The sequence below is a fragment of the Aquarana catesbeiana genome, linkage group LG08 (genome assembly GCF_042186555.1).
Source record: "Aquarana catesbeiana isolate 2022-GZ linkage group LG08, ASM4218655v1, whole genome shotgun sequence".
In the NCBI taxonomy this organism is placed as follows: Eukaryota; Metazoa; Chordata; class Amphibia; order Anura; family Ranidae; genus Aquarana; species Aquarana catesbeiana.
Window position 1 is genome coordinate 145,689,457 of NC_133331.1, and position 18,327 is coordinate 145,707,783.

General features: G+C 43.9%; 1 protein-coding gene across 1 annotated transcript in view; it reads left to right on the forward strand.

The window, feature by feature from the left end:
* LOC141106101 (beta-microseminoprotein-like) overlaps positions 1–7,884 on the forward strand; it is a 30,459-nt gene extending 22,575 nt beyond the window's left edge. The window contains exon 4 of the mRNA XM_073596536.1: positions 7,651–7,884. Coding sequence (XP_073452637.1) covers positions 7,651–7,777 — 127 coding nt within the window. The 3' untranslated portion in view covers positions 7,778–7,884. The remainder of the gene's footprint in view (positions 1–7,650) is intronic.
* The last annotated feature ends 10,443 nt before the right edge of the window (positions 7,885–18,327 follow it).

The following is an 18,327-nucleotide window of genomic DNA, read 5'->3' on the forward strand; positions in this document are numbered from 1 at the left end:
TAGCTTTAGCTGAACACTGTGAGGAGGACGCACTACACTAACTTGTAGCTTTAGCTGAACATTGTGCAGAGGTCACACTAAACTAACTTGTAGCTTTAGCTGAACACTGTGAGGAGGACGCACTACACTAACTTTGTAGCTTTAGCTGAACACTGTGAGGAGGACGCACTACACTAACTGTAAATAGTCTAGCTGCCTCACTGTGGTACTAATAGGATCAAAAGAACATAAGCAATTTTCTTCAGGTAGCTGTAAATACTGTAACAACACGAGCCTGCCTGTCAGTAGGAAGATAACAGGAACGGATCTAGCTAAACTGAATACAGCGTATATATATGTATATGTATATATATATATATATATATATATATATATACAACACCTGGGATGCATATATATACACAATACACTGTAAGTGCAGCTAACTGACTGACTGTCCTGCCTAATCTATCTAACTTAAATCAAATGACACTGTCTCTCTCTCTCTCTGTCTATCTCTCTGTCAAGCCGGAACACACTACACAGGGCCGCCGTGCAGGCGGCCCTATATAGTGTGGGGCGTGTTCTTAACCCCCTGAGCCATAATTGGCCAAAACCACCCTGGCTTTGGCCAATTACAGCCCTCTCTACAGACGGCGCTGTGATTGGCCAAGCATGTGGGTCATAGTGCATGCTTGCCAATCATCAGCCAGCAATGCACTGCGATGCCGCAGTGAATTATGGGCCATGATGCGCCACACGAATTTGGTGCGAACGGCCCATATCGTTCGCAATTCGGCGAATGATCGAACAGCCGATGTTCGAGTCGAACATGGGTTTGACTCGAACATGAAGCTCATCCCTATAAAATAACATCTGGGTAGCAGTGACCATATCATGATTTCATTTAATGTTAGCTGTAAGCAACAAACACATACAGGTAAGATAAAAACACTTAACTTTAAGAGAGCAACTTTTCCAAGGATGAGGGCTGCTCTCCAGGACTTACTGGGAGGGAATATTGTCATCAATGGACAGGGAACAGTAAAGGGAATTCTTCAAAGTGACTGTATGTTAACTCACTGCAAAGTATATGCCCATGGCAATACATTTAAAAGGCTAAAAATAAAACCTATGTGGCTCATGGCCAAAGTTAAACTGGCTATGAATAATAAAAAAAGAGCTTTTAAAAAATATAAAAATGAAGGAACACTATCATCGTCTAAATGTTACAAAGAATATAACAGAATATGTAAAAAGATGATCAAGGATGCAAACATTCAAAATGAACAACAGATTGCAAAAGATAGTAGGACAAACCCCTAAAAATGTTTCAAATATATTAATAGTAAAAAGGTCAGGTCTGAGCAAGTAGGCCCTTTACAAAATAATCTAGAGTGGGTGACTGGGGACAAAGACAAGCCAAATTTATTAAATACTTTCTTTAGCTCTGTGTATACAAAGGAGCATGGGGGAGCTCATGTCCATAATGGGGGTGATAGTGACACAGCCCCAAATGATCCACAATGGCTCAAAAGTGATATGGTCCAGAAACATTTAAACAGAATAAAGGTGGATAAAGCACCTGGACCAGATGGCATCCACCCACAGATCCTAAAAGAATTGAGCTCTGTCATTTCAAGGCCATTGTTTCTAATATTTAGGGACTCGTTAATGACTGGAATGGTACCACTGGATTGACGCAGGGCCAATGTGGTGCCCATATTTAAAAAGGGATCAAAGTCTGTACCAAGTAACTATAGACCTGTTAGTTTAACCTCTATAGTTGGGAAGATATTGGAGAGTTTAATAAAAGACCACATAGACAAGTTTTTGCTGGAAGAAAATATTTTAAGCAACAGACAGCATGGATTCATGAAAGACAGAAGTTGTCAAACAAACCTGATTTCTTTTTATGAGGAGGTAAGTAAAACCTTGGACAGAGGGGTGGCTGTGGACGGGGTATACCTGGATTTTGACAAAGCGTTTCACACAGTTCTCCACACACGGCTCATGGGTAAGTTAAAGTCTACAGGCTTGGAAAGATCAATTTGTAAATGGATAGAAAACTGGCTAAAATACAGAATTCAGTAGTGGTTAATGACTCTTACTATGAATGGTCTAAGGTTATCAGTGGTGTACCCCAAGGCAGGTCCGGACTGGGACAAAAAATAGGCCCGGGCATTTTGGATTGAGCAGCCCATGACATGTTAACCGTCCCCTTTCCCACCCTGACAGATCCCCTGAGAGAAAGGGGGGAACCCAGCAGAGGTTGGGGTGGGGGTTTGGGACCAGGAAAGAGCATGGGGGGATGGAGAGCACAAGGAAGAACCTTGAGAACATGGGGTGGGGTGAGAGCACAGGGGAGAGGCAGTGAACACAGGGAGGAAGAGGAGAGCACAGGGGGGCAGCGGAGAGCATGGGGGGAGGTGGAGAGAACAGGGGAGCAGCGGAGAGCAGGGGGGAGGTGGAGAGCACAGGGAGGGCAGCAGAGAGCATGGGGGAGGTGGAGAGCATAGGGAAAGGTGGCGAGCATGGGGGGGCAGGGGGGAGCATGGGGGGAGGTGGAGAGCATGGGGGGAGGTGGAGAGCACAGGGGGGAGGCAGAGAGCACAGGGGGGAGACAGAGTGCATGGAGCGAGGTGGAGAGCACTGGGGGCGGCAGAGAGCATGGGGGGAGGGAGGTGGAGAGCACAGGGGGGTGGCAGAGAGCATGGGGGAGGTGGAGAGCACAGGGGGGCGGCAGAGAGCATGAGGGGAGGTGGAGAGCACGAGGAGGCAAATAGTATGAATGGGGTGGAGAGCCCGGAGGGGCAGCAGAAAGAAGCAGGATAGGAGGAGCAGTGGGGATGGCTGCATATAGAAGAATCATTCTCTCCATCTTCCTCCTGGAGTCTCGGAATGCCTGCTTCTCCTCTTCCTCTCACAGACATTCCGATACTGCAGGAGGAAGATGGAAAGAATGATTATTCTATATTCAGCCGCTCCCATTGCTCCTCCTATCCAGGTTACAGGGGGGGCTGAACTCACCTTTTCTGTTATTCGGCTCCAAGGTGTCTGCTCTGGCTCCTCCCCCCTTCGCAGTCACACCCTCCAGCACCGACGGCTGACCTATACGGGCGGCCGTCCAAAGGCGTCCCATGTAGCTCCTCCCCCTGCATGTTTCTGTCCCCCTGGCTGAGCGTAACTGGCAGCCGGGTGGCTGGATGAGCGGCTCGGGCTCAAAGAGCAGCCAAGCTGCGTTGGGCCCCGCAAGGACTTGCGGCCTGGCGGCCCTGGCCCACCGGGCAAGTGCCCAGTTTGCCCTATGGCCAATCCGGGCCTGCCCCAAGGTACAGTGCTGGGACCCTTACCTTTAAATACCTTTATAAATGATATAGGGTCTGGGATTAAGAGTAACATTTCTGTCCTTGCAGATGACACTAAGCTATGCAGTGGAATAACGTCCTTACAGCATGTCTCCAATTTACAAGCTGACCTCAATGCACTGTCTAATTGGGCAACTAAGTGGCAAATGATGTTTAATGTTGATAAATGTAAAGTTATGCACTAAGATATGGGCTAAGAATATGCATGCATCATACATACTAGGGGGAGTACAACTGGGGGAATCAATGGTGGAGAAGGATCTGGGGGTTTTGGTAGATCATAAGCTCAATAATAGCATGCAATGCCAAGCTGCGATTTCCAAAGCGAGCAAAGTCATTTCTTGTATTAAGAGAGGTATGGACACCAGAGAGAGAGAGATATCATTTTTCCCCTGTACAATTCATTAGTAAGACCTCATCTGGAATATGCACTTCAGTTATGGGCACCGGTTCTCAAAAAGGATATCAGGGAACTGGAGAAAGTGCAGAGAAGGGCAACCAAACTGATAAGAGGCATGGAGGAGCTCAGCTATGAGGAAAGATTACAGGAACTGAATCTATTCCCTCTTGAGAAGAGGAGATTAAGGGGGATATGATCAACATGTACAAATACATAAGTGGTCCATATAGTGAACTTGGTGTTGCGTTATTCAATATAAAGTCATCACAGAGGACAAGGGGGTACTCTTTACGTATAGAGGAAAAAAGATTTCATCTCCAAATATGTAAAGGTTTCTTCACAGTAAGAGCAGTGAAATGTGGAATAGACTCCTTCCAGAGGTGGTTCTGACAAGCTCAGTAGATTGCTTTAAAAAAGGCCTGGATTATTTCCTAAATGTACATAATATAACTGGGTACTAACATTTATAGGTAAAGTTGATCCAGGGAAAGTCCGATTGCCTCTCGGGAATCAGGAAGGATTTTTTCCCCCGCAGTAGCAAATTGGAGCATGCTTTGCTGGGGTTTTTTCCCTTCCTCTGGATCAACTGTGGGTGACGGATTGTGTATATGGGATTGTATTATTATTATTATTATTTTTTTGGTTAAACTAGATGGACTCGTGTCTTTTTTCAACCTGACTAACTATGTAACTATGTAACCAAAAACGTAAATGTATTTTTTGGGGATTTTATGTGATAGACCAACACAAAGTTTTGAATGGTGCTCCATGAAATGTTCAAAGCTTGGGATTTTTTTTATAACCTAACCCTGCTTTAAACTTCTCCACAACTTTATTCCTGACCTCTCTGGTGTGTTCCTTGGCCTTCATGATGCAGTTTGTTCACTAATGTTCTCTAACAAACTTCTGAGGGCTTCACAGAACAGCTGTATTTATACTGAGATTAAATTATACACAGGTGGACTCTATTTACTAATTAGGTGACTTCTGAAGGTAAGTGGTTCCACGAGATTTTAGTTAGGCGTATCGGGGTAAAGGGGGATGAATACAAATGCACGCCACACTTTTCAGATATTTATTTGTAAAACAATTTGAAAACTATTTGTAATTTTCTTTCCACTTCACAATTATGTGCCACTTTGTGTTGGTCTATCACATAAAACCTCAATAAAATACATTTGTTTAAGATTGTAACATGATAAAATGTGGAAAATTTCAAGGGGTATGAATACTTTTTCAAGGCACTGTATATGTGTCATGGTAAGGGGCTTCAGGGTTTGTGCCTTATATGGAGAAAACAATTTTTTGATGTCTTTGAATCTCAGGGCCTGTTTACAGCTATCTTGGTGTATGAATAATGATCCATGGTAGAGAATGGCATGTGAGCAGCTGATAGGCATTTGGAAAACATTACTGCTTCCTCCAGAATGCTTTTTTTTTAAAGCCGAGCAGAATATTTGAATGGGAACACCATGTTGCAATCAGGAGCCTGTTTGGCTTGTGGTTGAGGTGTGGCCTCATTCACTTGTGTGGATCATGTTTGGCGGGCAGGGGGAAAAATTTGTGTGCCGCCCAGAGCAAAACATCATCATCATGGCCACAGAATGTGTATACAACCCTGTCCAGCTGCCTTTGTGGCATGAGGGGGTGGTTGGAGGGTGGTAAAAGCACAGCTCAACCACTATTTTTACTGACCCCTGTCCTGACTGCAAGTGTAAACTAAGCCTAAGTGGGTCCTGGAGCCTAGACACTTTGTAGAGCTTTGGGTGGGAAAAGCCTCCATTCTTAGGAAGTATCTTGCCTGATAGCCAGAGACCTCATTAATTTGTCTCAACTGTTCACAGGCTTTTTCTACAGTATGCGAGCTGACTGATCAGGTCTCTCTCATTCTCCCTCTTACTCTCTCTGCTGTGAAAGCCTGCTGCTGGGTGAAAAAGCTGATTGCTGACATAACACTTAGCCCTCATGCACACAGGCTGTTAAAATAACGTTATGAAAACGCCAGTATCTTTGCAGTGATTTTTTTTTAACTTTTTTCAGCTTTTTTCAACGTTTTTGCAATAGCGTTTTTGAGCGTTTTTGAGCATTTTTCCGCGTTAGCGTTTTTGAGCGTTTTTTTTTTTCAAATTTTTTTTTTTTTTTTCAATGGAACGTTAACAAACATTGGTGAATGAAGTTTTGGAGCGTTTTTGAGCGTTTATCAGCGTTAGATCGTTTTTACAGCTGAAAAACGTCTCTCAGAACCCACTGGTCCTGGGTTTTTTTTTACAGCTTAAAATCGCCTATGCCATTTGCAGCTCAAAAACGCCTAGGTGGGCATGAAGCCATAGACTAACATAGACAGGCCTTTTTAAGCTGAAAAAAAAGCTAAAAAAAGCAGCTGTAAAAACGTCCGTGTGCATGAGGCCTTAAAAATGTGGAGGAGCTGCCTGATTTTTTTTCCAAACGGAACTCAGTAGGGACAGATTGTTAGTCAGGAACTGATATGAGTTTAGTTAGTGGCGCTGATGAGCAGATTGTTTGTTTTATGCTATGGACATGTTGTACAAAGTAATATGCAAAAGCAAGCATGCAAAATGTTAAAGCTGAATTCTAGGCAAGTATAAAAAAAACACAAGTTAATGCAACATAGACAGAGGTGAAATAAATGTCAGAAGGAGGTCAATTGCAGGTCTGATACCCTCAACAATGATTTCTGAATGACTGTAGCAGTGTCTCATTTTGATCTCAAATGCAAGCTCTGAATGCACCTGAAAGAATATCGCAATTGCCCACAAGGACAGAACTTAGGTCTTCTGCATCATAGAGAATTAGAGATAATATGGCAAGGGTGAACCACTACTTATTGCAAGAGATGCATTCAAATAAAAACAAAATTGGATGTTATTAACTGCAAACACAGAAAAATTATAATTTCCTATTTGAACATAGTCATCTTGGGCTTTTTATGGCACAATTGGGATACAGTATATATGAATTCAGTCTCATAAGCAATTCTTTATTGGCTGGAATCATGTTGGCCCATTGCCCATGTGGGCTTTAAGTAAATCCCCATTTTCCCCTTAATAAGTAGTCCTGCGCTAACTCTGGAGCTTTCAGTATGGATTTCCCACCACTGGAGTTTTCAAAATAAGAAACCATTTGTTAACTAAATCAACTGTAAGTCCTGTAAGTCGTGTAGACTAACCCCTAAATATTAGGTCTCCAAAGTCACTGCTCAATTTTCAGAATTTTAACCTGTGTCTGCATTTCATTATCTGCACCCCATGCATACTCTATGGGGTTGATTTCCTAAAGGCAAATAAACTGACATTCTGAAATAACCAATCCATATGGTATAGAGAGATTGTAATTCACTTTCCTGCCTGCCACAAGACAGTGCTGGTATTTGGCTGTATAGGGGCAGGCAGAGAGTACTTATCTGCTTAGACAAAGAATAGATTGTGAGGCTTATAGTACTTGGTCTGGGTGGATATGGCCTATTAGCATACAAGTTGTTATATAGAGCTACTTGGGTTGATTTTCTAAAGGCAAATAGGTTGTTCACTTTGCAAGGGAAGTTTCACTTTGCAAGGGGATTTTCTCCACAGTTTAGTGAATGTGGTGAAATTTCACTTTGCAAAGAATACCCAGTCACATTCAATGAAAATAAAAAAGTCAGCAGAGCATCTCCTCATTTAGTAACCTCTGGGGAAAATTCCTTTGCAAAGTGCAACTTTCCCAAAATAAACAGCCTATTTGCCTTTAGTAAATTAGCCCCTATGTATCAATAATTTATTTAGATAGAAGATTCTTCATAACATTCAGTTTCATGCTTCTCATGTGGGGCTTAGTGACTTTCAGCATGTCTAGCAGTGTCCTGTTAAGTAGTAGGTGTAACTAATATTTTTTTTCTTTTTTTAGTTATGGGAAACCATATAGCCGCGACAAGAACTGCATATTCAAATTTGACCGTAAGGCCTGTGAATACATCCTAATACCAAATGAGGACCCAAAAAAGCAATGCTCTGGATATGGCATGGTGGGCTAAATACATTCTGCTGGAATCATCAACAGTGTTATCTCTTTCAAGAATTTGAATGTTGAATTATTGCACCCAGTAGCATGTAAAATAAATAATTAAATCAAGAAAAGATACTAGAATGTTTAAAGATAATCTATATCTATTGCTGCACAAATAATGATTTACTGTATGACTGATTGGAGTAATTTATTATCTCTTCCTGAATATCATTTTAAGCAAAACAGACTTTTGAGAAATAATAACCAGTGGAGTTCTGGAAAGAACAAGAATACCAAGTTTGTTTAACCACTTTAGCCCCGGAAGAATTTACCCCCTTCCTGACTAGAGCACTTTTTCCGATTCGGCACTGCGTCGTTTTAACTGACAATTGCGCGGTCGTGCAACGTGGCTCCCAAACAAAATTGACGTCCTTTTTTTCCCACAAACAGAGCTTTCTTTTAGTGGTATTTGACCCCTGCGGTTTTTATTTTTTGCGCTATAAACAAAAAAAGAGCGACAATTTTGAAAAAAATGCATTATTTTTTACTTTTTGCTTTAATAAATATCCCCCAAAAATATATAAAATAACAATTTTTTTCCTCAGTTTAGGCCAATATGTATTCTTCTACATATTTTTGGTTAAAAAAATCGCAATAAGCGATTATTGATCGGTTTGCGCAAAAGTTATAGCGTTTAGAAAATAGGGGATAGATTTATGGCATTTTTATTAATAATTTTTTTTTTTTGTGGCGGCGATCAGCGATTTTTATCATGACTGCGACATTATGGCGGACACATCGGACATTTTTGATACATTTTTGGGACCATTGTCATTTATACAGCAATCAGTGCTCTACAAATTCCTGTGTAAATGACACTGGCAGTGAAGGGGTTAACCACTAGGTGGCAGTGTAGGGGTTAAGTGTGTCCTAGGGGTGTGTTTCTAACTGTGAGGGGCATGGCTGTGTGTGACACATCACAGATCTTTGCTCCGATGACAGGGAGCAGAGATCAGTGACACTGTCACTAGGCAGAACGGGGAGATGCTTGCTTACATTAGCATCTGCCCATTCTTCCTCCCCGTGAGGCGATTGCGGGTATCCCCGCGGCAATCGAGTCCGCAGGACCCGCGACACGGCACATGGAGCTTGCCGCTGGCGCGCCCCTTAAAGGGGAACATACAGGTACGTGATTCTGCCTGTACGAGCCCTTCTGCCGCAGTATATCTGCGTGAAGCGGTCGGCAAGCGGTTAACACTTATGCAAAAATATTCTGTCTAAGCATATGTAGCAATAACTCTCGGCAGAGCTGCTGGTTCAAGCGGGCTTGTTACCTTCACTCTCCTTCCCTCTGTTTCACCGGCACCGGGGTCTATGGTTCCATTGAGTTTACCTCCGGACGATACCAGCACCAACACTTGAGTACGTTTTCAATGCTTTATTGAACAATTAACGAAGGAAGTAGCAGGAAAGAAGCAGAAGGGAAAGCTCAAATACCTTTCTGTAGGATTCTTGACAAATGTCCTTTAGAGTTGAATATTACAATAGAATGCGCTCCCTTCATGGGACACACTCTTTTGCTCACCTGGATAGGCCTCTCTCACTTGCCTAGCAACCAGTACGTAGCACGAACAAAAGTCTCTGCCACAGACTTGCTTGGGTTAAACCCGTACGATCCTCTGCCACAGGATGTATTGGTTTTGTGGTGAATGTCAGTCACAGTGCTTGAACCTTTAAGCCAAACCGGGCATAGGATACGTCCTCCAACCGAGTCACCAGGCCCCTCTCCAGACCAGCACTCTGCATGATCCTTTCATGACGGGTCCTCCCCTGGGATCTCCTCGGTTGTCCAGCTTCTTCACTCTGGATAGACAGCTCAGGACCATTCCTCGGCTGCTGTGGTAGGCCCCAGACAAGCTTCTGGGCCCACCCATGCGCCGCAGGGACGTGGGCCTCCAGAATGGAGGACCACGAGGTAGCACTCTAATGCATACCTGTCGGCCAGGAGGGCCAGCAGGTGGCTGTAAAACGACCCTAAAATATGGGGTCTGTCCCATAAATACCCTCTCCCAGAATCCCACTCGGAGGACCACCTCCACCAAGTTGTCTCCGGGACAGAAGAGCATCCATACGCTTTGACACATTGCCTTTCCAACACTAGCCGATAGTAACAACGACACCCACCGGCCCAGTATGGAAACACATGCAACATCAGCCAAGCTGGAACAGAGGCAAATCTAACTTCCCCTAACGAGCAATTTACTAAATTTACCTATCAGATGGTAGATCACAAATCTACCAGCGCTACACATATAAGTAGATTCCTTCTAATTTCTAAGTGGCTTTAAACCAGCCCTGTACTGCGAATCAATTAAAGTAGCCTTTGCAACCCAACCCCAGGTTGGATGCCCCCCTTTCCTGAGCTTATCCACCTTCCATGCAATCGACCCCCCCCCCCGTCCACTTTATCTACTTCCAGCTATGGGTGGTCTTCTATGCTGTATGTAGTAACGGAAGCACAATTCTCTGCAGAGTCTAGGCCAGTGTGATAATGCATTCCTAGAGGGCGTGTCTGTAGCCAAGTCCCGGGCCTCTCTAGTCCTGATAATGACCGCCAGAGTTAGGGACAGCTGACATCCTTCTGTGTAGATTGGGTTACGAGGCATGGTGGGTGTAATGTAAGGTAGATTCATGGGCACCAGACACGTCTTGAATGCAAAGAGATTTATTTTCTCTTAAACAGAACTGTGAGAGAGAGGGTTAGGGCCAGGATACCCTTTAATAGTTGCAATGTTAATTGGCAGACTCCGAGACTTCTATAGGCAGACAGCCATGCAGGGAAAGGCATCCAGCTAGACACCACATCTGCACGAGTAGGATTGCTGTCTCCTATGGCAACAGTCTTATAACAATTTCTAACACAAGTTGTAATGAACTCCTTTACTTCCTCTACAATCTCTTCTTGTAGATCTTCACTCAACTGAGCTCCCAGTCTCTCTCACTAGACTTGCTGATCCACTGCCACTGGATCTCCTGAGCTCTTCCAATCTTCCTACACAGTATCTTCCTCAAGCGTCACCCCCGCGTCCCTGCTGGGTCCCTAGCTTGGCACTCACAGATACTCCTCAAGCGTCACCTCGCTGCCTGCTCGGTCCCTGGCTTGGCACACAAGACTGCTCTGCAAGCATCACCTCCGCTGGCTGGGTCCCTGGCTTGACACTTGCTGAAATTTCCCAATTCTTCACCGTCCCCGAGTACTGCTCTGGTACTTGCTTCAGCTACTCACAGTGGTCCCCAGTTACAAGGTGGATGGTCCCTTAGTGGCGACAGCTTCCCCTCTACCTCATACCATGACAGGTTCTCCGGCCAGCAAAACCGTCACTTATGGTTGGACTGCAAGACGCAGTCCCAATCCTACGCTGCGTCACCCCCGCTGACCCCCTAGGTCCCTAACTTAGCACCCACTGATGCTTCGCAAGCGTCACCTCTGCTGTCCCGCTGGGTCCTTGGCTTGGCACTCTTCACTGTCCCCGGCTGGTGAGAAGACTGCTTTGGTACTGGCTTCAGCTTACGCACAGTGGTCTCCGGTAACAAGGTGGATGGTCCCTTAGTGGCGACAGCTTCCCCTTCTACCTCCGACCTCAGCTGGTTCCCCGTCCAGCTGATCGGCTACTTCTGGTTGGACTTCAAGCCAGCAGTCCCAACCCTACGCTTCTCTCCTGCTCCTGGATAGGCCCATAGACAGCCTAGCAGCCAGATGTCCCTGGGATAGGCCTCAGGCTCTGGCCTAGCAGCCCGGGGCAGTACAACACACATCCACCGAGACAGCCGTCCAGGTGGCACAGAACCCCGATCACCTGACTCCACCCAAATAAATAGGTTCTCCCAGCCGGTCAAGGGATTCTAGAAAATTCCTGTCCATTGGCTGAGATACCCCATATACTCCTAATCTGTCCTTGCAATGCCCTTGTCTTATCTAATGCAGCCAGGTACCAGGCCACCTAGCGACAGAAGAGAGAAGTGCAGCAATTCCAGAATTAGGGTGAAGTCAGTTGACCCCCTAGCAATTGGCCAAGGCAACTATGACTCGGCAAATAAATTTAAGAGCAACCCTGCCTAAACATCAGGGTGCTACATGTCCATGACAACCTGAGCTCACAAGACACTGGGCAATACTAAACCTGAAAAAGGATATTAAGATCACATTAAAGCAGGCTGTGTATAAAGTATACAAAAACATATATACCCTTAAATTATAGCAATAAAACAACGTACATCTAAATCAATATTTAAACCATTAGGAGTCAGGGAGCCCACTGATAGAACCACTTTTTAATCTGGAAACCTCTCTAGTTCTATTCACGCCTTGCCAGTTATTGCTTATTTTATTTGTCCCCATACATTTAAGACTGGGAGGAGCTATTAGTTATTCTATGTATCCCCATACATTTAAGACTGGGAGAATCTTCACCATGAACTCTTGAGAAATGCAAAGAAATGCTATGGGATTTAAATCCCTTTAGGATATTATTAGTATCCTCGCCAATCCTTACAGATAACGAACATTTGACTCACCCTACATACCGCTATCCACATGGGCACTCCCATGTAATCTGTGATGGCTTATTCACAACATTCAAAACCAAAATGTATCTCAAAGTAGGGGCTTTTTTGCATAACATTGATGATTTTTCTTGAAATATTTTACTTATTATCCTTTCTTCTTGTAAAATAGTCTAACGTTTCCCAATAATATTTTTAAGATCCCTGTACTGATTAAAGAAATTATTTCTAAATTATATATTTCCCCTAGTAAAATTATTCTTCCTACATTCATTTCATATTCATTTCTTGCAAGAAATCATCCTGTTGTAGGTTATATAAATATTTTATTTTATTATCTAAGTTTCTCTTATCGTATTCGTATTTGCAGGAATCTTTTTTGGTGGACATACATACCACCAGTTTATTACAGTTCCATCTGAGGCGTATGAACTGCCTTCTCAGAATGTTTCTCACCCATAAAGGATGATAACAGCTCTTCTTAGAGATATAGGCATTATGGTCTGTAAATTTGAAATATGTTTTAGTATTAAGTTTATTCCCATAAACCCAAATAGTGAGGTCAAGAAAGTTTATACTCACATTAAATGAAAAATTGATTACATAATTGTTACTATTTCTGTGAGCTGGTCCTTGTGTTTTATAAGGTAAATAATTTTAGGTGATTTTTTTTTTTAAATTGAATGATCTGCTCAATCTGGAGCCATTCTTCCCTTTTTTTTAAATTGGTTGTGTTGAGGGAAGAGGTGCTTTAAAGTGGAAGAAACACCTAAGTATAACTATTCTTAAAAATGTTCCCTCTCCCTCATTCTACCAATCTTGCCTACCCTGTATAAAAAAGATCTGTGTACTTGCCTATTTTTAATTTGCTCCTGTCCAGTCACTGGCTCCGGTTCCCCTGACTAAGGTAATGCTTGACAACACCTGCGATTTCTGAGGGCTGTGACATCATTTAGAAGCTCCCACGACCCAGCCTTTGTTAGCATTCCCTCCTTTCCTATGCAGCAGCCACTCACTAACACAGGGGAGCCGGAGCTGCAGGACCACATGCCCGGACTGGAGTGGATTAAAATTAGGTAAGTATGAGTTACAGAGCTGGAGTCCCAGCAGAATCTTCCCATCTGCTACACGATTAAATATGTCAGATGCCTGGTCTCTTCCTGCATGCTGTGGTTCCACCTGCTGGCTCCTGCATCACAATAGAGCACAATATGGACATAGACACATTAAACCACAGGGGACACAGGCATCTGACATTTCCAGAAGTGTTGATATAAAGTTTTTATTTTATGTTTACTAGGAGGGGTCCACTAAATTACAAAAGTAAATGCAAAAAGTAGGTCAGGATCAGAGATAACTTAAAGGCACCGCATTTTAGAAAACATTATCAGTTTTCTTTATAGGAAATTTGGGAATTTGAAGGAGCCAGAAAACCACAAATATCATATATAAAAAAGCTCGTAATTATAATTTATTTAAAAACATTTGAATCATATAAAATTTAAAAATACATATGAATCACCTCCGAACCAAAAATCAATCCGTATAGTTGTATGTTGTTATCACTCCATCTCTACATGCTTTGCCAAAAAAAAGGCTTCTTCAGGAGATTTTTACAGAATCACAAACTAGGATAAAAGATACAATAAATATAAAAGTCATGATGAAAATAATATTACACATTTAGTAGGTATCCCATGGAATGTGATCAAAGTCATCTCACCACAAACACTTTAGTATCATAGCCCGCCTGCAAAGAGCCAGCATATTAACCCATCCCTTGTGCACATGCTCATAGTCCCAGAATGTATGCCACAGAAAAGGCACAAATGTCTCAGGAAAAGCTCTAAAGAAAAAACATTTCTGGTCACTTGAAGGACTCCCATTCTAAAGCCTAGGGACAAGGGATTCACTTTATTCACTGAAGAAAAACTACATACCTTGAAAGGCTTATGGTAAGTAAAGAACTATGATTCCTCAACTACCAGCTAAGTTGAACTTTTGTTTGGGGGCTCAAAAAAAACTTTTTTGGAGATCAGATGTGTTATTATTCCAATATTACCCCTTTTTTGGGGCTGAAAGTGCACCCCTCGACTTATACATGAGTCACCGCCGTCTGTCTACATGATCAGCGTGTCATGCAGGCAGACGGCGGCCAGCGTATGCTGCATACCTCCTCGTCTGTGATAGGCAGTCAGTGTACAGCCTATCACGGACATTCTCTCATCCTCGTCCGTGGTATGAGGATGAGAGAATGCCCGTGATAGGCTGACCGCTGACTGCTGGGAAATTGAGTTTTCTGCCTATCATGGACAAATAGGAGGCACGGCTTTTGAACAGTGAATGGCCACCGAATATGAATAGCACACGCTGGTCGGTGCAGAGCGGCACACGGAGGCATGCACAGGACACAGGTAGGATGCACACAGACACATGCACACAGACACATACACAGGACCATATACACATGACACATGCACACATACACAGGACATAGGTACATATACACATGACACATGCACATATACACATGACACAGGTACAGGACACATGCACATATACACAGGACACAGGTAGAGGACACATGACACATGCACATATACACAGGACACAGGTACATGACACATGCACATATACACAGGACACAGGTACATGTACACATGACACAGGTACAGGACACATGCACATATACACAGGACACAGGTACATATACACATGACACAGGTACATATACACAGGACACAGGTACAGGACACATGCACATATACACAGGACACAGGTACATGACACATGCACATATACACAGGACACAGGTTCGGGACACATGACACATGCACATATACACAGGACACAGGTACATGACACATGCACATATACACAGGACACATGACACATGCACATATACACAGGACACAGGTACGTGACACATGCACATATACACACTACACATGACACATGCACATATACACAGGACACAGGTACGTGACACATGCACATACACACAGGACACAGGTACGGGACACATGACACATGCACATATACACAGGACACAGATACATGACACATGCACATATACACAGGACACATGACACATGCACAGGACACAGGGAGGTATACAGCTGCAGATGGACATTGTTGACCCTCTTTTTACACTTACAGTAGCTGCTGCATTTCTCACCCTCATCTTATACTCGGGTCAATAATTTTTTCCCATTTTTTGGTGGTAAATTAGGGCCTCGACTTATACTAGGATCGACTTATACTCGAGTATATACGGTACTGTAAATGCTATTATAGGATATTACTTTTCATCGTAGCAATTTAAATCCCTTGTATGTATTTGATAGGCTTTATTTTAATAAAAAATCCTGCATTCCAACATTCAAAAGAAAGGATATATCATCTGCATTCTCTATTCTGATTGCATAGAACCGCTATGGTAAAGTTGGTTACATTTATATCATTTGGCATCCATCCATGTTGATAAATAAAATACCAGCCTTGGCTTCCACTTTGTATTGGAGTGGTAAATATATGAACTCAGTACAGTGATCAAAGAAGGAATAAATTATTTGTAATCCATTGTGTTTGAGGATGCTAAGGGAGTGTTAGGAATGAGGACCAAGCACCTCTTTTTAGGGTATGTGTGCTTCTATAAATATACTAATTTTAATTTACTAAAAATGAATTAACACACTTCTTCATATTTCAAAATTATCTGCTGCTAGCACTTCCGGTGAACTGTGATCTATGCTGGTGAGAAGATTGTCTTTTTCCCCCAATGGGGATGGATCTTTGAGCTGAGAGGAGGGGGGCTGCTTGCCCCTAAACCCTTTTGCTGGACTACTTTACAAGAGGCTGCACCTATGAACTGTAGGACACTGTAAGTAGAGCCTCTTCTTGTGCTTCACCTCAGTTCATTGTCCTCAGCCTGTAAATCATGGACTGTTCCAGTCTGCCTTTACCTGTATTCAAGTTTAATTCATCGGCCCCAGCCATGAACTGTGGATTGTTACATTCTGCTTTTACTCTCAACCTTCTTCATGATCCCCAGCTATGAACCTATTGCTTCAGCCTACCTGTACTTGTGCTGCAGTCATCATCATTATATGTGCTGCAATCATCACTACAAACTATCTCAGAGTCTTCACTGTGAGATTACAGACTGCTTCAGTCTATCAACTGCTTTATAGTATCTAGCTGTGAGAGATAGACTTTGCTATTTTACTACAGCAGCATAAATCCCCTTCCAAGTCTCTACTAGCAAATAAAATAAAAAGACAACCCCTAGACCAGGTGTTACTGAATGGCAAACCACAGTCTGGACCCAGACCAAATGACAGTCCTACCTGGATACAAGAAATGGGGGGCTGTGAAGGGGACTGGGTACAAGGAAAGGGGGGGGGGCCGTGAAGGGGACCGGGATGCAAGGAAGAGGGGGGCTGTTAAGGGGACTTGGATGCAAGGAAGGGGGGGGGGGGCTGTGAAGGAGACTGGGATGCAAGATCAATAGAGAGGGTTAATCTCCCTAACAGGGGCACAGACAGCAATACAACCTGACAAGAGTTCTAATCCCTCTCCACTCTATCCAAAACTAAAATAAAACATTTTGCCTTTAGTGACATTGTAATGTTCTGATCTCAGCTGACATCCAGTGGTTGTTTAGAGCTACAGAAACTTGTTATGTTAGTTTACTATTTCTGTTTTCATTCCTACTGTTCGGTGCTGGTATGTACAGTCTTTTTACTGTATAATCTCCCTTCTCCATACTCCCTCAGTGAGTCTTATTTGCTGTTTGTACCCGCAATAGGGCCCAGAAAGAATAGTACGCATTTTGCTTTTTCATCCTACCTAAAACACTCACACTGATACTAATTTAAAAGATGCAAATTTTAAAAAATACAACCTAATATATACTGGCCCTGACCTTGATCTTTGACTATTACCTTGACTCTAATGCCGCGTACACACGAGCGGACTTTCCGGCATACTTGGTCCGGCAGACCAGAGTCCGCCAGACAATCCGATCGTATGTAGGCTTCGGCTGACTTTTTTTCCCCAAAAGTCCGCCGGACCTAGATTTAAAACAAGTTTTAAATCTTTCCGTCGGACTCAGTTTCTGTTTCCGGCAAGGGGGTCCCTCCGGTTCCTCTTCTCCTGGCGTCCGGTTGGTTCTTCTCTGCTCTCTCTGGCCTCTTCTCCCGGTGTTCCAGTTCTTCTGCCGGCTCCCCCGCTGTCTTCATGCCACTCTTTTGCCAGCGGAGGCCCGGACTTCTGGCTAATTGTCTTCTTGGCTTCTTCCCTCTTCTCTTCTCCAGATGTTGACACGATGCTCTCTCTGGCTGGACTGCTCTCTGAGCGCTCTGCTGTGACTTATATAGGCAGAGACCCCGCCCCCTTATGCGGTCACAGTTCCTGGGCATGCTGGGACTGTGATGTTTTTGGGGGCGTGATACTTTTTCCCTAGGTAAAAGGGTAGGGGTACCATGTACCCCATACTCATTCACATAGGGTGGGGGCCCCTCCCCCAAAGCACCCACCCCCCATGTTGAGGGCATGCGGCCTGGTACGGTTCAGGAGGGGGGCGCTTGCTCGTCCACACCCCCTTTCCTGACCGGCCGGGCTGTGTGCTCGGATCGGGGTCTGGTATGGATTTTAGGGGGGACCCCATGCCGTTTTTTTGGTGTAGAGGGTTCCCTTTAAAATCCATACCAGACCTAAGGGCCTGGTATGCCCTGCGACGGGGCTCGCAAGATGTCAATCTCGCCGATAAAAGCGGCGAGATTCACTTCCTTTTGTAGTCCCGTCGTACCCGAGTCACGTTCAAAATGAACGGACTTGGCCGAGTGTGGGCAAGTCCGTTCATTCTGAAAGTCCGCCGTAACTCCGGCGAAAGTCCATCGGAAAGACGGGCAGACTTAGCCTGCCGGAAAGTCCGGTCGTGTGTAGGCAAGTCCGTCCGTTCAGGTAGTGCGGCGGAAAGACTGTCAGACCAAGTCTGCTGGAAAGTCTGCT